General features: G+C 48.1%; 1 protein-coding gene across 1 annotated transcript in view; it reads left to right on the forward strand.

Moving 5' to 3' along the window:
- Positions 1 to 22,815, forward strand: part of ZFAT (zinc finger and AT-hook domain containing) — a 110,704-nt gene that overhangs the window by 14,321 nt on the left and 73,568 nt on the right. The window contains exons 4-8 of the mRNA XM_075270083.1: positions 12,045 to 12,293; positions 12,482 to 12,658; positions 13,122 to 13,275; positions 19,441 to 20,783; positions 22,573 to 22,805. Of these exons, the coding sequence (XP_075126184.1) occupies positions 12,045 to 12,293; positions 12,482 to 12,658; positions 13,122 to 13,275; positions 19,441 to 20,783; positions 22,573 to 22,805 (2,156 nt within the window). The remainder of the gene's footprint in view (positions 1 to 12,044; positions 12,294 to 12,481; positions 12,659 to 13,121; positions 13,276 to 19,440; positions 20,784 to 22,572; positions 22,806 to 22,815) is intronic.

Raw genomic sequence — 22,815 nt, forward strand, 5'->3', positions numbered from 1 at the left:
TGGGGGGGGTCGTGGAGGAAGAATATGGAGGTAGCAGAGCGGTCTGTGTGTGGGGGGGGGGTCGTGGAGGAAGAATATGGAGGTAGCAGAGCTGTGTGTGTGGGGGGGACATGGAGGAAGAATGTGGAGGTAGCAGAGCTGTGTGTGTGTGGGGAAGTGGAGGAAGAATATGGAGGTAGCAGAGCTGTGTGTGTGGGGGGAAGTGGAGGAAGAATGTGGAGGTAGCAGAGCTGTGTGTGTGGGGGGAAGTGGAGGAAGAATATGGAGGTAGCAGAGCTGTGTGTGTGTGGGGGGGAAGTGGAGTAAGAATATGGAGGTAGCAGAGCTGTGTGTGGGGGGGGACGTGGAGTAAGAATATGGAGGTAGCAGAGCTGTGTGTGTGTGTGAGGGGACGTGGAGTAAGAATATGGAGTTGACAGAGCTGTGTGTGTGTGTGTGTGGGGGATGTGGAGTAATAATATGGAGGTAGCAGAGCTGTGTGTGTGTGGGGGGGACGTGGAGGAAGAAATGGAGGTAGCAGAGCTGTGTGTGTGTGGGGGGGAAGTGGAGTAAGAATATGGAGGTAGCAGAGCTGTGTGTGGGGGGGGGGGTCGTGGAGGAAGAATATGGAGGTAGCAGAGCTGTGTGTGGGGGGACATGGAGGAAGAATATGGAGGTAGCAAAGCTGTGTGTGTGTGGGGGGACATGGAGTAAGAATATGGAGGTAGCAGAGCTGTGTGGGGGGGGATGTGGAGGAAGAATATGGAGGTAGCAGAGGTGTGTGTGTGGGGGGGATGTGGAGGAAGAATATGGCGGTAGCAGAGCTGTGTGTGTGGGGGGGACGTGGAGGAAGAATATGGCGGTAGCAGAGCTGTGTGTGTGTGGGGGACATGGAGGAAGAATATGGAGGTAGCAGAGCTGTGTGTGTGGGGGGACGTGGAGGAAGAATATGGCGGTAGCAGAGCTGTGTGTGTGGGGGGGACATGGAGGAAGAATATGGCGGTAGCAGAGCTGTGTGTGTGGGGGGGACATGGAGTAAGAATATGGCGGTAGCAGAGGTGTGTGTGGGGGGGGGATGTGGAGGAAGAATATGGCAGTAGCAGAGCTGTGTGTGTGGGGGGGACGTGGAGGAAGAATATGGAGGTAGCAGAGCTGTGTGTGTGGGGGGGGCGGGACGTGGAGGAAGAATATGGAGGTAGCAGAGCTGTGTGTGTGTGTGGGGGGGGACGTGGAGGAAGAATATGGAGGTAGCAGAGCTGTGTGTGTGGGGGGGACGTGGAGGAAGAATATGGAGGTAGCAGAGCTGTGTGTGTGTGGGGAGGGGACGTGGAGGAAGAATATGGAGGTAGCAGAGCTGTGTGTGTGTGGGGAGGGGACGTGGAGGAAGAATATGGAGGTAGCAGAGCTGTGTGTGTGTGGAGAGGGGACGTGGAGGAAGAATATGGAGGTAGCAGAGCTGTGTGTGTGGGGGGGACGTGGAGGAAGAATATGGAGGTAGCAGAGCTGTGTGTGTGGGGAGGGGACGTGGAGGAAGAATATGGAGGTAGCAGAGCTGTGTGTGTGGGGGGACGTGGAGTAAGAATATGGAGGTAGCAGAGCTGTGTGTGTGTGGGGGGGACGTGGAGGAAGAATATGGAGGTAACAGAGCTGTGTGTGTGTGGGGGGGACGTGGAGGAAGAATATGGAGGTAACAGAGCTGTGTGTGTGTGGGGGGGTCGTGGAGTAATAACATGGAGGTAGCAGAGCTGTGTGTGTGTGGGGGGGGATGTGGAGGAAGAATATGGAGGTAGCAGAGCTGTGTGTGTCTGTGTGTGGGGGGGAATAAGCAGAACAGTCTCTGCAGCAGAAAAGTATAATAGAGGCCAAATATAGCTCACTTTTTGTTCAAATAGGACTAAGTGTGGTAGTGGAGGGGGGTCCTGAACAAAAGTATTACCGAAAAGGGGTCACGGTGTCAGAAAAATTGGGAACCTCTGCAATAGAAAACAGCAGGAAGACGGGAACATTCAGTCTGATTCTCACGGACCAAACCTTACTAATGCTCCAGCTCTAAGAGCGGTGTCTTGTAGCGATCCGTGTACTCGAGTGTCCGACATGACCGGGACCGCAAATAAACCATAAAGGTTCCTATAGAATGACAGCAAGCAGAGATCCTAATAGAGCCCCTACAAGCAGCTGGTACCGGAAGGAAAAGGGGTATTTGTATGAGAAATAAGAAGGATGATGTGAGCCCAGAACAGCCCTTGTACAGAGACTGAATGTGGCATCCGTGCAGAGCGCAGTCTTGTCCCCGGCTGGCACACAAGCAGTTAATATTCTGCGCACAGTCCTGATTATTATTGGATGATTGTCACCGAGCGTTGCGCTGGGCTTTATTATTGACGGATCAGGCCGAGATCACAGCTAATGTCCTAACAGGCAGCTGCGGGGCCGACAGCTTTACAATGAACCTGCAGCCGCGCTCCCCGCAGCAGATAACCAGCCTGTCAATCATCTTGGCTCTGATCATTCATGGTGCATGTCCCTGGAGATAGGCATCGCTCTCCTAGGACGTGTCTCCTCTGCACACAGCGCTGTCATCTCCCCTATAGCTCCCCTATGGCTTTCTGAATTCTGTATACATCCTAGTCAGGAAGAGAAGGGTAAGAAGGTATTACATACTGCAGGGGCACTAGTGGTGCCAGGAATACCCCATGCCCCTGGTCTCCTGTCTGCTCTGATCAGCTTCTTCTGATGGCTTCTTGTTTGGCCCATTATAGTAATTGGCCGGCCATATGGCTGAGCAGAGTCGATACCAGATGAAGGGGCACAGTCCTTACCTAGTGTTGGTGACGGGGATAATAACGCTGAAATTCCCACCGATGAGGCAATGCTAGACCCTAGTAATACCCCGTCAGCGGCTCTTTCAAGACATCCCCATTAGCCACTTCATGACCCACTTGTTTTGGGTGACCAAGACAAGTATTAGCAAAGACATGATTGATTATTTGTTAGTAGGACCGGATGTAGTTTTTATTAGCAGTGGCTGTATTTACGGTAATCATTGGTGACTAGGCAGGGCTGTGGTCATGTAGAGCTGTAGTCCGTGCAGTGACTAGGCAGGGCTGTGGTCATGTAGAGCTGTAGTCCGTGCAGTGACTAGGCAGGGCTGTGGTCATGTAGAGCTGTAGTCCGTGCAAGGTGAGGCAGGGCTGTGGTCATGTAGAGCTGTGGTCCGTGCAGTGACTAGGCAGGGCTGTGGTCATGTAGAGCTGTGGTCCATGCAGTGACTAGGCAGGGCTGTGGTCATATAGAGCTGTAGTCCGTGCAGTGACTAGGCAGGGCTGTGGTCATGTAGAGCTGTAGTCCGTGCAAGGTGAGGCAGGGCTGTGGTCATGTAGAGCTGTGGTCCGTACAGTGACTAGGCAGGGCTGTAGAGCTGTGGTCTGTGCAGAGATGAGGCAGGGCTGTGGTCATGTAGAGCTGTGGTCCATGCAGAGATGAGGCAGGGCTGTGGTCCATGCAGAGATGAGGCAGGGCTGTGGTCCTATAGAGCTGTGGTCCATGCAGTGACTAGGCAGGGCTGTGGTCATGTAGAGCTGTGGTCCATGCAGTGACTAGGCAGGGCTGTGGTCCTATAGAGCTGTGGTCCATGCAGTGACTAGGCAGGGCTGTGGTCTTATAGAGCTGTGGTCCGTGCAGTGACTAGGCAGGGCTGTGGTCCGTGCAGTGACTAGGCAGGGCTGTGGCCATGTAGAGCTGTGGTCCATGCAGTGACCAGGCAGGGCTGTGGTCTTATAGAGCTGTGGTCCATGCAGTGACTAGGCAGGGCTGTGGTCCTATAGAGCTGTGGTCCGTGCAGTGACTAGGCAGGGCTGTGGTCATGTAGAGCTGTGGTCCATGCAGTGACTAGACAGGGTTGTGGTCATGTAGAGCTGTAGTACATGCAGTGACTAGGCAGGGCTGTGGTCTTATAGAGCTGTGGTCCATGCAGTGACTAGGCAGGGCTGTGGTCTTATAGAGCTGTGGTCCGTGCAGTGACTAGGCAGGGCTGTGGTCCTATAGAGCTGTGGTCCGTGCAGTGACTAGGCAGGGCTGTGGTCCTATAGAGCTGTGGTCCGTACAGTGACTAGGCAGGTCTGTGGTCGTGTACAGCTGTGGTAATGTAGATCTGTGGTCCGTGCAGTGACCAGGCAGGACTGTAGTCATGTAGAGCTGTGGTCCATGCAGAGATGAGGCAGGGCTGTGGTCATGTAGAGCTGTGGTCCATGCAGTGACTAGGCAGGACTGTGGTCATGTAGAGCTGTGGTCCGTGCAGTGACTAGGCAGGGCTGTGGTCATGTAGAGCTGTGGTCCATGCAGTGACCAGGCAGGGCTGTGGTCATGTAGAGCTGTGGTCCGTGCAGTGACTAGGCAGGGTTGTGGTCATGTAGAGCTGTGGTCCGTGCAGTGACTAGGCAGGGCTGTGGTCATGTAGAGCTGTGGTCCGTGCAGTGACTAGGCAGGGCTGTGGTCTTATAGAGCTGTGGTCCATGCAGTGACTAGGCAGGGCTGTGGTCCTATAGAGCTGTGGTCCGTGCAGTGACTAGGCAGGGCTGTGGTCATGTAGAGCTGTGGTCCATGCAGTGACTAGGCAGGGCTGTGGTCATGTAGAGCTGTGGTCCGTGCAGTGACTAGGCAGGGCTGTGGTCATGTAGAGCTGTGGTCCATGCAGTGACCAGGCAGGGCTGTGGTCATGTAGAGCTGTGGTCCGTGCAGTGACTAGGCAGGGTTGTGGTCATGTAGAGCTGTGGTCCGTGCAGTGACTAGGCAGGGCTGTGGTCCTATAGAGCTGTGGTCCGTGCAGTGACTAGGCAGGGCTGTGGTCATGTAGAGCTGTGGTCCGTGCAGTGACTAGGCAGGGCTGTGGTCATGTAGAGCTGTGGTCCATGCAGAGATGAGGCAGGGCTGTGGTCATGTAGAGCTGTGGTCCATGCATTGACTAGGCAGGGCTGTGGTCCTATCGAGCTGTGGTCCGTGCAGTGACTAGGCAGGGCTGTGGTCCTATAGAGCTGTGGTCCATGCAGTGACTAGGCAGGGCTGTGGTCCTGTAGAGCTGTGGTCCGTGCAGTGACTAGGCAGGGCTGTGGTCATGTAGAGCTGTGGTCCATGCAGTGACTAGGCAGGGCTGTGGTCCTATAGAGCTGTGGTCCGTGCAGTGACTAGGCAGGGCTGTGGTCCTGTAGAGCTGTGGTCCGTGCAGTGACCAGGCAGGACTGTGGTCATGTAGAGCTGTGGTCCGTGCAGTGACTAGGCAGGGCTGTGGTCATGTAGAGCTGTGGTCCGTGCAGTGACTAGGCAGGGCTGTGGTCATGTAGAGCTGTGGTCCATGCAGTGACTAGGCAGTGCTGTGGTCATGTAGAGCTGTGGTCCGTGCAGTGACTAGGCAGGGCTGTGGTCTTATAGAGCTGTGGTCCATGCAGTGACTAGGCAGGGCTGTGGTCCTATAGAGCTGTGGTCCGTGCAGTGACTAGGCAGGGCTGTGGTCATGTAGAGCTGTGGTCCGTGCAGTGACTAGGCAGGGCTGTGGTCATGTAGAGCTGTGGTCCGTGCAGTGACCAGGCAGGGCGGTGGTCTTATAGAGCTGTGGTCCGTGCAGTGACCAGGCAGGGCTGTGGTCATGTAGAGCTGTGGTCCGTGCAGAGATGAGGCAGGGCTGTGGTCATGTAGAGCTGTGGTCCGTGCAGTGACTAGGCAGGGCTGTGGTCCTATAGAGCTGTGGTCCGTGCAGTGACTAGGCAGGGCTGTGGTCATGTAGAGCTGTGGTCCGTGCAGTGACTAGGCAGGGCTGTGGTCATGTAGAGCTGTGGTCCGTGCAGTGACCAGGCAGGGCTGTGGTCATGTAGAGCTGTGGTCCGTGCAGTGACCAGGCAGGGCTGTGGTCATGTAGAGCTGTGGTCCATGCAGTGACCAGGCAGGGCTGTGGTCATGTAGAGCTGTGGTCCGTGCAGTGACTAGGCAGGGCTGTGGTCATGTAGAGCTGTGGTCCATGCAGTGACCAGGCAGGGCTGTGGTCATGTAGAGCTGTGGTCCGTGCAGTGACTAGGCAGGGTTGTGGTCATGTAGAGCTGTGGTCCGTGCAGTGACTAGGCAGGGCTGTGGTCATGTAGAGCTGTGGTCCGTGCAGTGACTAGGCATGGCTGTGGTCCTATAGAGCTGTGGTCCGTGCAGTGACTAGGCAGGGCTGTGGTCATGTAGAGCTGTGGTCCATGCAGAGATGAGGCAGGGCTGTGGTCATGTAGAGCTGTGGTCCATGCAGTGACTAGGCAGGGCTGTGGTCATGTAGAGCTGTGGTCCGTGCAGTGACTAGGCAGGGCTGTGGTCATGTAGAGCTGTGGTCCATGCAGTGACCAGGCAGGGCTGTGGTCATGTAGAGCTGTGGTCCGTGCAGTGACTAGGCAGGGTTGTGGTCATGTAGAGCTGTGGTCCGTGCAGTGACTAGGCAGGGCTGTGGTCCTATAGAGCTGTGGTCCGTGCAGTGACTAGGCAGGGCTGTGGTCATGTAGAGCTGTGGTCCGTGCAGTGACTAGGCAGGGCTGTGGTCATGTAGAGCTGTGGTCCATGCAGAGATGAGGCAGGGCTGTGGTCATGTAGAGCTGTGGTCCATGCATTGACTAGGCAGGGCTGTGGTCCTATCGAGCTGTGGTCCGTGCAGTGACTAGGCAGGGCTGTGGTCCTATAGAGCTGTGGTCCATGCAGTGACTAGGCAGGGCTGTGGTCCTGTAGAGCTGTGGTCCGTGCAGTGACTAGGCAGGGCTGTGGTCATGTAGAGCTGTGGTCCATGCAGTGACTAGGCAGGGCTGTGGTCCTATAGAGCTGTGGTCCGTGCAGTGACTAGGCAGGGCTGTGGTCCTGTAGAGCTGTGGTCCGTGCAGTGACCAGGCAGGACTGTGGTCATGTAGAGCTGTGGTCCGTGCAGTGACTAGGCAGGGCTGTGGTCATGTAGAGCTGTGGTCCGTGCAGTGACTAGGCAGGGCTGTGGTCATGTAGAGCTGTGGTCCATGCAGAGATGAGGCAGGGCTGTGGTCATGTAGAGCTGTGTTCCATGCAGTGACTAGGCAGTGCTGTGGTCATGTAGAGCTGTGGTCCGTGCAGTGACTAGGCAGGGCTGTGGTCATGTAGAGCTGTGGTCCGTGCAGTGACCAGGCAGGGCTGTGGTCATGTAGAGCTGTGGTCCGTGCAGAGATGAGGCAGGGCTGTGGTCATGTAGAGCTGTGGTCCGTGCAGTGACTAGGCAGGGCTGTGGTCCTATAGAGCTGTGGTCCGTGCAGTGACTAGGCAGGGCTGTGGTCATGTAGAGCTGTGGTCCGTGCAGTGACTAGGCAGGGCTGTGGTCATGTAGAGCTGTGGTCCGTGCAGTGACCAGGCAGGGCTGTGGTCATGTAGAGCTGTGGTCCGTGCAGTGACCAGGCAGGGCTGTGGTCATGTAGAGCTGTGGTCCATGCAGAGATGAGGCAGGGCTGTGGTCCTATAGAGCTGTGGTCCGTGCAGTGACTAGGCAGGGCTGTGGTCCTATAGAGCTGTGGTCCGTGCAGTGACTAGGCAGGGCTTTGGTCCTATAGAGCTGTGGTCCGTGCAGTGACTAGGCAGGGCTTTGGTCCTATAGAGCTGTGGTCCATGCAGAGATGAGGCAGGGCTGTGGTCATGTAGAGCTGTGGTCCATGCAGTGACCAGGCAGGGCTGTGGTCATGTAGAGCTGTAGTCCGTGCAGTGACTAGGCAGGGCTGTGGTCATGTAGAGCTGTGGTCCATGCAGAGATGAGGCAGGGCTGTGGTCATGTAGAGCTGTAGTCCGTGCAGTGACTAGGCAGGGCTGTGGTCATGTAGAGCTGTGGTCCATGCAGAGATGAGGCAGGGCTGTGGTCATGTAGAGCTGTGGTCCATGCAGTGACCAGGCAGGGCTGTGGTCATGTAGAGCTGTGGTCCATGCAGTGACCAGGCAGGGCTGTGGTCATGTAGAGCTGTGGTCCATGCAGTGACCAGGCAGGGCTGTGGTCATGTAGAGCTGTAGTCCGTGCAGTGACTAGGCAGGGCTGTGGTCATGTAGAGCTGTGGTCCATGCAGAGATGAGGCAGGGCTGTGGTCATGTAGAGCTGCTTTGGGGCTGTTCCTCTGCAAAGCGACCCGGACGACCGATCTGGGTACATGAAAGAATGAATGGGGCCATGTATCGTGAGATATAGAGTGCAAACCTCCTTCCATCAGCAAGGGCATTGAGTATGAAACGTGGCCGGGTCTTTCAGCATGACAATGATCCAAAGCACACCGCCAGGGCAACGAAGGAGCCGCCTCATAAGGAGCATTTTAAGGTCCTGGAGTGGCCTAGCCAGTCTCCAGATCTCTACCCTATAGAAAAGCTCCATGTTGTCCAGTGACAGATCGAAAACCTCCCTACCCTAGAGGAGATCTGCACGGAGGAATGGGCCGACATACCCGTGACAGCGTGTGCCAACCTTGTGAGGACTTACAGAAAACGTCCGACCTCTGTCATTGCCAACAAAGGAGATTCTCTAGATTTGTTTTCTCATTTCGTCTCTCCTAGTTGAGGTCACTTACAGGCCGACCTCATCTTTGTACGTGGCAGAACTTGCACAATTGGTCGCTGACTACTTTTTCTCCCGACTGTATGTCGTAAGCCGACATGTCCAATCCTTTTATGTCTGAGCACCTTCATCTAGTTTTTGTCTTGGGTAAATGTGGTTGAAGTCTAATTGCATTGTAGGAGAATATTCGGGATTTCCACCCCACCCCCTCCCGTGTCGCCCTCTTCCTATGTGCGGCCTCCACATCGCGCCGCGCTGCAGACATTAACTAATGATGTACATGGAGCCGGGCAAGGGACACATTCATCTCCTGGCTCAGGTGACTCTTGCAGACGGCGAGGACTTGTGCTTAATACCAGATCAATTCTGGAAGGGGGCGGGGGTGGGAGGGGGGATGTCAGATCGCGGCTACAAGTGTAATCTATTGAACTGTGACTCGGTGCGATGGTTGTGGTTTGTACAAGTGATGTCACTGCCCGGGTAATGGCCATACGTGATGGTGATAAGAGGCAGCGGTGTACGGTATATACCTGCTGAGCTGATGTCTGTATTACATATAGGGTCCCTAGGGTACACTGATAGGTAAGTAGGGGGTGACCCCTGCAGAAACCAAAGGGTCATGACCATGGGGTCAGTTGGCCACCATACTAGGTGTGTGTAGATTGTAATGCAAGCCTGGGCTGTACCGGAACACCTGCTGTACACCGGTTGCTGCAGAACATCTTGGGGATGAAACATTGTATCAATCACAAAGCTTTGCATTCTCTCTAAAGATGTTCTGCAGCAACTAATATGTGTGTTATATAATGAACATCTTATTTGAAGTTACCTGTCCTGATGTGCAGCAGTCGGGGTCTATAGTTCCTTCTCTGTGACCCCCGCCCAGTCTGAGCAGTGAGCCCCTGCACCGCTCCTTAAGATGCTCATTTGTTTCCACGTCGTGGCTACAATCATGGATCATTTAGCTACATGTTCCCTATAAACTGCAACAAGCTGCCAGCGCATTACAGCGAGCGCCAGGAGACGAGGGGGAGAGCGACCCCAACCCAGAGAAGGTGCAGCCTCATTATACATGCGGTGTGATTCCTCCCCGGTGCGGCTGCTGGACGGAGGACATGAATAATTTACTGTAAAGTGTCTGCGGTATTAATCATTATCACCGCCACTAATGTGATAGATCACGTCAGTATCACTCAGTGTCAGCACCGCCACATGGCCGAAGGAGTCTGTATACAGGTCTGTCAGGAAAACAGACAAAGGAGCAGTATTATAGTAGTTATATTCTTGTACATAGGAGTAGTATTATAGTAGTTATAGTCTTGTACATAGGAGTAGTATTATAGTAGTTATATTCTTGTACATAGGAGGTAGTATTATAGTAGTTATATTCTTGTAAATAGGAGCAGTATTATAGTAGTTATATTCTTGTACATAGGAGTAGTATTATAGTAGTTATAGTCTTGTACATAGGAGTAGTATTATAGTAGTTATATTCTTGTAAATAGGAGCAGTATTATAGTAGTTATATTCTTGTACATAGGAGTAGTATTATAGTAGTTATATTCTTGTACATAGGAGTAGTATTATAGTAGTTATATTCTTGTACATAGGAGCAGTATTATAGTAGTTATATTCTTGTACATAGGAGTAGTATTATAGTAGTTATATTCTTGTACATAGCAGTAGTATTATAGTAGTTATAGTCTTGTACATAGGAGTAGTATTATAGTAGTTATATTCTTGTACATAGGAGTAGTATTATAGTAGTTATAGTCTTGTACATAGGAGCAGTATTATAGTAGTTATATTCTTGTACATAGGAGTAGTATTATAGTAGTTATATTCTTGTACATAGGAGGTAGTATAATAGTAGTTATATTCTTGTACATAGAAGCAGTATTATAGTAGTTATATTCTTGTACATAGGAGTAGTATTATAGTAGTTATATTCTTGTACATAGGAAGTAGTATTAAAGTAGTTATATTCTTGTACATAGGAGTAGTATTATACTAGTTATATTCTTGGACATAGGAGCAGTATTATAGTAGTTATATTCTTGTATATAGGAGCAGTATTATAGCAGTCATATTCTTGTACATAGGAGGTAGTATTATAGTAGTTATATTCTTGTACATAGGAGGTAGTATTATAGTAGTTATATTCTTGTACATAGGAGCAGTATTATAGTAGTTATATTCTTGTACATAGGAGTAGTATTATATTAGTTATATTCTTGTACATAGGAGCAGTATTATAGTAGTTATATTCTTGTACATAGCAGTAGTATTATAGTAGTTATATTCTTGTACATAGGAGTAGTATTATAATAGTTATATTCTTGTACATAGCAGTAGTATTATAGTAGTTATATTCTTGTACATAGGAGTAGTATTATAGTAGTTATATTCTTGTACATAGCAGTAGTATTATAGTAGTTATATTCTTGTACATAGGAGTAGTATTATAATAGTTATATTCTTGTACATAGGAGTAGTATTATAGTAGTTATATTCTTGTACATAGGAGTAGTATTATAGTAGTTATATTCTAGTACATAGGAGCAGTATTATAGTAGTTATAGTCTTGTACATAGGAGCAGTATTATAGTAGTTATATTCTTGTACATAGTAGTATTGTAGTAGTTATAGTCTTGTACATAGGAACAGTATTATAGTAGTTATATTCTAGTACATAGGAGCAGTATTATAGTAGTTATATTCTTGTACATAGGAGCAGTATTATAGTAGTTATATTCTTGTACATAGGAGTAGTATTATAGTAGTTATATTCTTGTACATAGGAGTAGTATTATAGTAGTTATATTCTTGTACATAGGGGGCAGTATTATAGTAGTTATATTCTTGTACATAGGAGGTAGTATTATAGTAGTTATATTCTTGTACATAGGAGCAGTATTATAGTAGTTATATTCTTGTACGTAGGAGTAGTATTATCGTAGTTATATTCCTGTACATAGGAGCAGTATTATAGTAGTTATATTCTTGTACATAGCAGTAGTATTATAGTAGTTATATTCTTGTACATAGGAGCAGTATTATAGTAGTTATATTCTTGTACATAGGAGGTAGTATTATAGTAGTTATATTCTTGTACATAGGAGGTAGTATTATAGTAGTTATATTCTTGTACATAGGAGCAGTATTATAGTAGTTATATTCTTGTACATAGGAGCAGTATTATAGTAGTTATATTCTTGTACATAGGAGCAGTATTATAGTAGTTATATTCTTGTACATAGGAGTAGTATTATAGTAGTTATATTCTTGTACATAGGAGTAGTATTATAGTAGTTATATTCTTGTACATAGGGGGCAGTATTATATTGTTCTGATGGCCTTGTTAGGAATTACTTGCCTGGGTATAACCTCTATAATGGGAACCATGAATGATGAGATGAGATTACAATAAATATGCTGGACTTTTTCATGCAAAGACTATTTTTCTTTTCAAATGTGATTAGTAAGTTATTATTATTATTATCAGAATTGTGTGTTGTGAAAAGAAAACGAGGCCGCCCTAAAGGTTCCACCAAGAAATCCATAGCGGAGGAGGAGCCTGCAGAGAGTAATGGCGGCATGTGTAAGGAGGACGCAGAGGAGGGTCGCCTGTCCCCGGAGCCCATACCGGACAGCCTGGAATGCCGAAAATGCAGCCGAACCTTTTCCAACATCAGACAGCTGAAGAAACACATCTGCATCATTGTATTAAATGACGATGAAGATGTCACACAAGGTAAGCAAGGAAAACAGTGATGTCTTATCTGCACTCCAGTCACATCCAGAGCTGTCCTCAAAATTTTACTTGCTGGAGATGAATCTAAAATGGCTGTTGTAGAATTCCGCTCGTGTTTTTGGCGCCCTGCTCCATTGTCTGCCTCCTCCTACGTACGAGTTTATAATCCTTTCCTATTCTCTTTTCAGCCAATGACTTTGAGGGGAAGTTTATTCTGCCAGATAACGAAAAGGAGAAGGAAAAACAGCCAAAGAGATCGCGCTTGCAGAAAACTGAGAAGACGCCGCAAGCGAAAGATCCGGAAAAATCCCAAGGGGTGAATCCAATTGTCAGCGTTCTTCTGACGGCTCATGAGGCTATTCCAGGTATCGGGGGATGTCCCACCATTCACCATCACAGGCTGCGGCATGTTTACATAAAACATCAGTGTTGTGCTGCCCCTCAGTTATTCTTCCTGGAAATGTAAAATTAAACTGACAAGTGGGAGTGGCTTTCTTCCTGATCCGTATGGAGTGTCTTCTTACAGTCATAACCCGTTGGACACGGACACGTTCCATTGACCACAGGGGTCATAATTCCCAGCTGATTCTGTTTCCAGGAAGAATAATAGAGGAACACGTTCTTTAACACAACCACTGAACGCTCGATTGGTATTTTCGCAAATCCCAAATCTTTGGTCGGAATTGTGCAAGAATTTCCATCTTGGGACGTATCGTCTCATGTTTATGGGTGGATGTTCTGTCTATAGGACCACAGCAGATCCCGAGAAAAAAGGGACTGATGTCACATGGTGGCGCTGTAGTTAATTCTCGGTATTCTCTCTCGCAGGAGCAACAAAAATAGTTCCCATAGAAGCTGCAGCGCCGGCGGTGGAACCAGAAGTGAACGTGCAGGCGGCTGATCCGGAGCAGGGTCTGAGGAGAGGATACCAGGAGTACGCCATCCCGCAAGTCCCTCAGGAACAGGCCGCTCATTCCAGCAGGTAGCGGGGGAGGGGATTTTTGTTTTCTTGGTCAATTTATCCTCTTTTTGTGTCTTAAAGAGGACCTTTCACCATATCCGGGCACATGCAGTGTTATATACTGCCGGAAAGCTGACAGTGCGCTGAATTCAGCGCACTGTCGGCTTTCCCGATCTGTGCCCGGTGTGAAGAGCTTACGGTGCCGGTACCGTAGCTCTTCTATGGTCAGAAGGGCGTTTCTGACCATTAGCCAGAGACGTCCTTCTGCCTCGCGGCGCCAATCACGCTGTACTGTGGAGCGGGGAGGAACGCCCCCTCCCTCTGCTCACACAGCTTGTCCGTAGACTAGCATTATCAGGAGGGGAGGGAGCGTTCCTCCCTGCTCCACAGCACAGCGTGATTGGCGCCGCGAGGCAGAAGGACGTCTCTGGCTAATGGTCAGAAACGCCCTTCTGACCATAGAAGAGCTACGGTACCGGCACCGTAAGCTCTTCACACCGGGCACAGATCGGGAAAGCCGACAGTGCGCTGAATTCAGCGCACTGTCAGCTTTCCGGCAGTATATAACACTGCATGTGCCCAAAAGTGGTGAAAGGTCCTTTTTAAGAAATGTCAACAGCACAATGTCTGGTCATAGGTGTCACCAGGGACACAAAGGGGCGCAAGACAGGCGCAGTAATACATGTAATGTATGTACATAGTGACTACAGCAGCAGAATAGTGAGCGCAGCTCTGGAGTATAATACAGGATAAGTAATGTAATGTATGTACACAGTGACTATACCAGCAGAATAGTGAGCGCAGCTCTGGAGTATAATACAGGATAAGTAATGTAATGTATGTACACAGTGACTGCACCAGCAGAATAGTGAGTGCAGCTCTGGAGTATAATACAGGATAAATAATGTAATGTATGTACACAGTGACTGTACCAGCAGAATAGTGAGCGCAGCTCTGGAGTATAATACAGGATAAGTAATGTAATGTATGTACACAGTGACTATACCAGCAGAATAGTGAGCGCAGCTCTGGAGTATAATACAGGATAAGTAATGTAATGTATGTACACAGTGACTGTACCAGCAGAATAGTGAGCGCAGCTCTGGAATATAATACAGGATAAGTAATGTACAATATGTACACAGTGACTGCACCAGCAGAATAGTGAGCGCAGCTCTGCAGTATAATACAGCATAAGTAATGTAACGTATGTACACAGTGACTGTACCAGCAGAATAGTGAGCACAGCTCTGGAGTGTAATACAGGATAAGTAATGTAATATATGTACACAGTGACTGCACCAGCAGAATAGTGAGCGCAGCTCTGGAGTATAATACAGGATAAGTAATGTAATGTATGTACACAGTGACTGCACCAGCAGAATAGTGAGCGCAGCTCTGGAGTATAATACAGGATAAGTAATGTAATGTATGTACACAGTGACTATACCAGCAGAATAGTGAGCGCAGCTCTGGAGTATAATACAGGATAAGTAATGTAATGTATGTACACAGTGACTACAGCAGCAGAATAGTGAGCGCAGCTCTGGAGTATAATACAGGATAAGTAATGTAATGTATGTACACAGTGACTATACCAGCAGAATAGTGAGCGCAGCTCTGGAATATAATACAGGATAAGTAATGTAATGTATGTACACAGTGACTATACCAGCAGAATAGTGAGCGCAGCTCTGGAGTATAATACAGGATAAGTAATGTAATGTATGTACACAGTGACTGTACCAGCAGAATAGTGAGCGCAGCTCTGGAATATAATACAGGATAAGTAATGTACAATATGTACACAGTGACTGCACCAGCAGAATAGTGAGCGCAGGTCTGGAGTATAATACAGGATAAGTAATGTAATGTATGTACACAGTGACTGTACCAGCAGAATAGTGAGCGCAGCTCTGGAGTATAATACAGGATAAGTAATGTAATGTATGTACACAGTGACTATACCAGCAGAATAGTGAGCGCAGCTCTGGAGTTTAATACAGGATAAGTAATGTAATGTATGTACACAGTGACTACAGCAGCAGAATAGTGAGCGCAGCTCTGGAGTATAATACAGGATAAGTAATGTAATGTATGTACACAGTGACTATACCAGCAGAATAGTGAGCGCAGCTCTGGAATATAATACAGGATAAGTAATGTAATGTATGTACACAGTGACTACAGCAGCAGAATAGTGAGCGCAGCTCTGGAGTATAATACAGGATAAGTAATGTAATGTATGTACACAGTGACTGTACCAGCAGAATAGTGAGCGCAGCTCTGGAGTATAATACAGGATAAGTAATGTAATGTATGTACACAGTGACTATACCAGCAGAATAGTGAGCGCAGCTCTGGAGTATAATACAGGATAAGTAATGTAATGTATGTACACAGTGACTGTACCAGCAGAATTGTGAGCGCAGCTCTGGAATATAATACAGGATAAGTAATGTACAATATGTACACAGTGACTGCACCAGCAGAATAGTGAGCGCTGGTCTGGAGTATAATACAGGATAAGTAATGTAATGTATGTACACAGTGACTGCACCAGCAGAATAGTGAGCGCAGCTCTGGAGTATAATACAGGATAAGTAATGTAATGTATGTACACAGTGACTGCACCAGCAGAATAGTGAGCGCAGCTCTGGAGTTTAATACAGGATAAGTAATGTAATGTATGTACACAGTGACTACAGCAGCAGAATAGTGAGCGCAGCTCTGGAGTATAATACAGGATAAGTAATGTAATGTATGTACACAGTGACTATACCAGCAGAATAGTGAGCGCAGCTCTGGAATATAATACAGGATAAGTAATGTAATGTATGTACACAGTGACTACAGCAGCAGAATAGTGAGCGCAGCTCTGGAGTATAATACAGGATAAGTAATGTAATGTATGTACACAGTGACTGTACCAGCAGAATAGTGAGCGCAGCTCTGGAGTATAATACAGGATAAGTAATGTAATGTATGTACACAGTGACTATACCAGCAGAATAGTGAGCGCAGCTCTGGAGTATAATACAGGATAAGTAATGTAATGTATGTACACAGTGACTGTACCATCAGAATAGTGAGCGCAGCTCTGGAATATAATACAGGATAAGTAATGTACAATATGTACACAGTGACTGCACCAGCAGAATAGTGAGCGCTGGTCTGGAGTATAATACAGGATAAGTAATGTAATGTATGTACACAGTGACCGTACCAGCAGAATAGTGAGCGCAGCTCTGGAGTATAATACAGGATAAGTAATGTATGTACACAGTGACTGCACCAGCAGAATAGTGAGCGCAGCTCTGGAGTATAATACAGGATAAGTAATGTAATGTATGTACACAGTGACTGCACCAGTAGAATAGTGAGCGCAGCTCTGGAGTATAATACAGGATAAGTAATGTAATGTATGTACACAGTGACTGTACCAGCAGAATAGTGAGCGCAGCTCTGGAGTATAATACAGGATAAGTAATGTAATGTATGTACACAGTGACTATACCAGCAGAATAGTGAGCGCAGCTCTGGAGTATAATACAGGATAAGTAATGTAATGTATGTACACAGTGACTATACCAGCAGAATAGTGAGCGCAGCTCTGGAGTATAATACAGGATAAGTAATGTAATGTATGTACACAGTGACTGTACCAGCAGAATAGTGAGCGCAGCTCTGGAATATAATACAGGATAAGTAATGTACAATATGTACACAGTGACTGCACCATGAGAATAGTGAGCGCAGCTCTGGAGTATAATACAGGATAAGTAATGTAATGTATGTACACAGTGACTGCACCAGCAGAATAGTGAGCGCAGCTCTGGAGTATAATACAGGATAAGTAATGTAATGTATGTACACAGTGACTGTACCAGCAGAATAGTGAGCGCAGCTCTGGAATATAATACAGGATAAGTAATGTACAATATGTACACAGTGACTGCACCATGAGAATAGTGAGCGCAGCTCTGGAGTATAATACAGGATAAGTAATGTAATGTATGTACACAGTGACTGCACCAGCAGAATAGTGAGCGCAGCTCTGGAGTATAATACAGGATAAGTAATGTAATGTATGTACACAGTGACTGTACCAGCAGAATAGTGAGCGCAGCTCTGGAGTATAATACAGGATGTAACTGGTTGTATAATATAAGGTTTACCTTGGGCGTATATTTATCTGTTTGTTGTCACTCGAGGATCTTGAAGTAGTTGTCGCCGGTCGGTTTGTCAGGTGCTGGATTGATGTGATGGTATCATTGACGAGCAGCTGGAATTTTCGCACTAGATTTTAGAAGCTGCTCTCCGCTGGGGTTTACATTCAGCTGCTTTAATTTCACTTAGCTGTAGATGAAAGCCCCGTACATGGTTCTAACAATCTCTCACATTCCCTCGGCGCCGACAAGTTTTAGATTTACAATTAGGAAGTTCAGCAATTGCCAGTGAGGAAGATTAATGGAGAAGGCAGAAGTCCGGATAAACATTATTTCCCAAATTACCGGAGGGCTCACTTGTAGGTTCCTGTTAGTGCCCCGACATCACCAGGTACTGGCTGTCGCTTAATGGGCCGGTGCCGATCTCATCTGCCTGTAACCAGTCTTGTAGTTTGAGTTTATATAGTTTCTTTATACTGAAATATAAGACAGTATTCACACACTGTTTAGGACATCTAGTAAATGTATAGGTATGTATTAGGGTTGGGAATAATCTATATTATACATATAGATATGTGTGTGTGTAATATTAACACTTTTATGATCTTTTCACCTTTGACAGGCGGCTACATTACTTTGGCTCCATCTGCAGCCACAGCTATCCTGTGTGTCCTATACCTGAAGCCTGGAAATACATGTCCCATATTGTGTTGGCACTATTTCCCCTTCCTATTGCTTGGAGGAACATACAGCAGAGATGTATGTGTGTGTACTGTAGGCAGTAGTAAGTCATTCAAATACAATGTGCAAAGATGGCCATGTATTTCCATACTGAAGTTATAGGACACACAGGATAGTTGTGACTCGGATACACCCAGCATACTGTAGCTGGCTTTTACAGGGGAAGTGTTTAATATTTGAGGCCTCCTCTAGAAGAGGGGAGCAGTGCTGAACATTTTTTCATCCGGCCTCTAGACATCCTATCCTACTAATCCTATCCTACTAATATCCTACTAATATTATAAATGTGAAAGTTTGCGGATTTGGATGTTTGTTCCTCAATCACGCAAAAATGGCTGAATGGATTTGCATGAAATTTGCCAAATACATAGATAGGAACCCCGATTAAAACATAGGCTACTTTTTATCCCAGTAAATGACATCCCTACACGACCGCAGTGAAGGAATGTAGGCTCACACAACACTAAAGGACCTGTGATGACATCATCATAGGTCCTTGAGCCCTTCTAGGATAGGATCATGCTAGGCAGTGGGCAGAGCTACACGCTATTTTGTGGGCGGAGCTACATAGGATGAAGCTGGACAGTGTGAAAGCTGAAGAAAATGGAGTCTCATGGAAGATCAGGAGACTACAGAACATGCAGGCTGTGTGTGGGCAAGAGGAGTATATCGGGTGTAGAGTTTCAGTGACTACGACGGGGAATGTGTTGTTCTGCCTCTGATGGGGGAAGCGGGAGAACTGTGGCACATTTCAGCAACATCCGTTCAGCCCTTTGTAACACAGAAGCTGCTCACACAGTCACATAACAAAACCCCTGTAATCACAATTGCCCGATGTAGCAGAGCTTAAGCAGTGCTGCAGCACACCTCTATAGGCTCTACATATGCAAACGTGCATACAGCTGGGTATCCTACGCATATGCAGAGATGTAGCAGAGCCAGGACGCGGGAGCAGGCTGATCAAACTTTGGCACATTTCAGCAACATCCATTCAGCCCTTTGTAACACAGAAGCTGCTCACACACTGACATAAGAACACCCCTATAATCCAAATGGCCAGATGTAGCAGAGCTTAAGCCACGCTGAGTATGCTCTCCATATGCAGAGATGTACATACAACTGCGATGTAGTAGGAGCTGAGACGCGGCAGCAGGTGGATCATCCACAACAGCAATTGGCTAAATATAAGTGGCTCAGCGCCAACACCAACCCGCAGACGAAGTATTTTTTATAATTTGTTATATTTTATTATTTATTTATTTTATTTTTATTTTAGAATCGGTCCAAACCAGCTTAAAATTTTCACCTGTGAATATTGCAATAAAGTTTTCAAATTCAAGCACTCCCTACAAGCTCACCTGCGAATCCACACCAATGAGAAACCCTACAAGTGCCCCCTCTGTAACTACGCCAGTGCCATTAAAGCCAACCTCAGCGTCCACATGCGAAAACACACCGGAGAGAAGTTCAGTTGCGACCACTGCTCGTTCAGCTGTCTCAGCAAAGGCCACCTCAAGGTCCACGTGGAGCGGGTCCACAAAAAGATCAAACAGCACTGCCGCTTCTGCAAGAAAAAATACTCCGATGTCAAGAACCTCATCAAACACATCAAAGAAACGCACGACTTGCTGGACAAGAAGGTGAAGGACAACTTCGACGAGCTAAGGTTACTGACCCGAGAGGGCAAGAGACAGCTCTTGTACGACTGCCACATCTGTGAGCGCAAATTCAAAAATGAGCTGGAAAGAGACAGACACATGCTGGTTCACGGAGACGAGAGACCGTTTGCTTGCGAGCTCTGCGACCACGGAGCCACCAAGTATCAGTCTCTTGAGCTTCACATTCGGAAACACCCCTTTGTCTACGTGTGCTCAAAATGTTTCAAAAAGTTTGTCAGCACGGTGAGGTTAAAAGCGCACATCAAAGAATTTCACCCCGATCTCCAGGAGGACGCCATCTTTAGTAATTCGATTAATCAAAGTTTTTGCCTCCTGGAGCCCGGGAGTGACATTCAGCAAGAGGCTCTGGTGGACGTCGATGGTGAAGCCCAACTAGACTATACCGCACCTTCTTCCATCCCAGTACTCCCAACCTCCATGCAGGAGAACACTATTGAACAGTCTCAGAACTTGAAGGCCCAAAGTGATGGGTTACTCCCCGGCCACCCATCACATTTGCTCGTCTCCGAGCAAGCGGGTCATTTATTAGACTGCAGTGCTCCGAAGCTAGCCGACTCCCCTGACATGTCTTCAGAAGTGTCGAGTGAAGATCTTCTACGGGGTTTGACGGAGAAGGAGAACAACCATTTATATGCTAATCTCGGAAACCTACAAGTGGAACTAGATGTCTCCGGGGCCGTCAGTCATAGTCCCGGGGTGTTAGAACCGTTGACTGACCAGCTATCCTTTGGACATCTTGAAAGTCAAAACCAAGAAGGTCCAAAGGAGTCCACCGTAGACATGAACTCTATTCCCCCACCTGCAAACTCTGTGCCAGCAAACTCGGGAGAGGCGGCCGCCTTTATGGCCATCTTAAACGGACTGCACAAGAGACAGCTGACTGTGGCCTTGTTTCAGAAGATCAGGAAGATATATGGGGAGCTTGAATGTGAATACTGCGGTAAGGATGGAGGGCTTTTAGGTTTTCAGCAAGTTGTCAGTCCTCCAGAATAAAAAATAAATAAATAAAGATAGCTAGTAGCCATTGGCTCCTAAATTGAAAGACAAATTAGGAGCCAAATCTGTATAATGCTGCTCGGGGGTCTACCCTCACAGTATAATGCTACCTCACAGTATAATGCTCCATAGTGGTCTCCATCCCGCACAGTCTAATGCTCCCTACTGGTCACCCTCCCACATAGTATAATGCTCCCCACTGACCACCCTCCCACATAGTATAATGCTCCCCACTGTCCACCCTCTTACACAGGATAATGCTCGCTAGTGGTCAAGACACAGTATAATGTTCCCCAGTTGCTCCCTCCCCCACAGTATGATGCTCACCAATGCCCCTTGCACGCAGTATGATGCCCCCCAATGACCCACCATCTTACAGTATAATGCTCACCAGTGGCCTCCAGAGAGTAGTATTTGGCCAGCCTGTTGGCTTCCTGTTCCATCATTCTATTTAACTCCTCTCTGGGTTTCAGGACGCATATACAATGGGCCTTGGCACATGCCAATGCTAATGCTCCCCACTGGCCACCCTCCCACACATTATAATGCTCCCCACTGGCCACCCGCCCACATAGTATAATGCTCCCCACTGGCCACCCTCCCACACATTATAATGCTCCCCACTGGCCACCCTCCCACATAGTATAATGCTCCCCACTGGCCACCCTCCCACACATTATAATGCTCCCCACTGGCCACCCTCCCACATAGTATAATGCTCCCCACTGGCCACCCTCCCACACATTATAATGCTCCCCACTGGTCACCCTCCCACATAGTACAATGCTCCCCACTGGCCACCCTCCCACATAGTACAATGCTCCCCACTGGCCACCCTCCCACATAGTATAATGCTCCCCACTGGCCACCCTCCCACATAGTATAATGCTCCCCACTGTCCACCCTCCCACATAGTACAATGCTCCCCACTGGCCACCCTCCCACATAGTATAATGCTCCCCACTGGCCACCCTCCCACATAGTATAATGCTCCCCACTGGCCACCCTCCCACATAGTATAATGCTCCCCACTGGCCACCCTCCCACATAGTATAATGCTCCCCACTGGCCACCCTCCCACATAGTATAATGCTCCCCACTGGCCACCCTCCCACATAGTATAATGCTCCCCACTGGCCACCCTCCCACATAGTATAATGCTCCCCACTGGCCACCCTCCCACATAGTATAATGCTCCCCACTGGCCACCCTCCCACATAGTATAATGCTTCCCACTGGCCACCCTCTTACACAGTATAATGCTCCCCACTGGCCACCCTCCCACATAGTATAATGCTCCCCACTGGCCACCCTCCCACATAGTATAATGCCCCCCCCCGGCCACCCTCTTACACAGTATAATGCTCACTATTTGTCAAGACACAGTATAATGTTCCCCATTTGCTCCCTCCCCCACAGTATGATGCTCGCCAATGCCCCTTGCACACAGTATGATGCCCCCTAGTGACCTACCATCTTACAGTATAATGCTCCCCAGTGGCCTCCAGAGAGTAGCATTTGGCCAGCCTGTTGGCTTCCTGCTCCATCATTCTATTTAACTCCTCTCTGGGTTTCAGGACGCATATACAATGGGCCTTGGCACATGCCGCCATGATCTAGAAGCAGCTGATCCTACCCTATCAGTCTGCCTGTTCTCTTAAGTAGCTGAGTCTACTTGCAAATGGCATCAATACTAAAAGTTCTTGGAGTGATGTTCTCCTTCTGTTTCCTAGGTAAGCTTTTCTGGTATCAGGTCCACTACGACATGCACGTGCGGACTCACACTCGGGAGCACCTGTACTACTGCTCCCAGTGCAGCTACTCCTCCATCACCAAGAACTGCCTAAAGCGTCACGTCATCCAGAAGCACAGCAACATGTCCATGAAGTGTCCGGCCCCGGGCTGCAGCTACTCCAGTCCTGACAAGTACAAGCTACAAGCCCATCTGAAAGTCCATGCTGAGCTGGTAAGTACCG

The sequence above is a fragment of the Leptodactylus fuscus genome, chromosome 4 (assembly GCF_031893055.1).
Source record: "Leptodactylus fuscus isolate aLepFus1 chromosome 4, aLepFus1.hap2, whole genome shotgun sequence".
Classification (NCBI taxonomy): Eukaryota; Metazoa; Chordata; class Amphibia; order Anura; family Leptodactylidae; genus Leptodactylus; species Leptodactylus fuscus.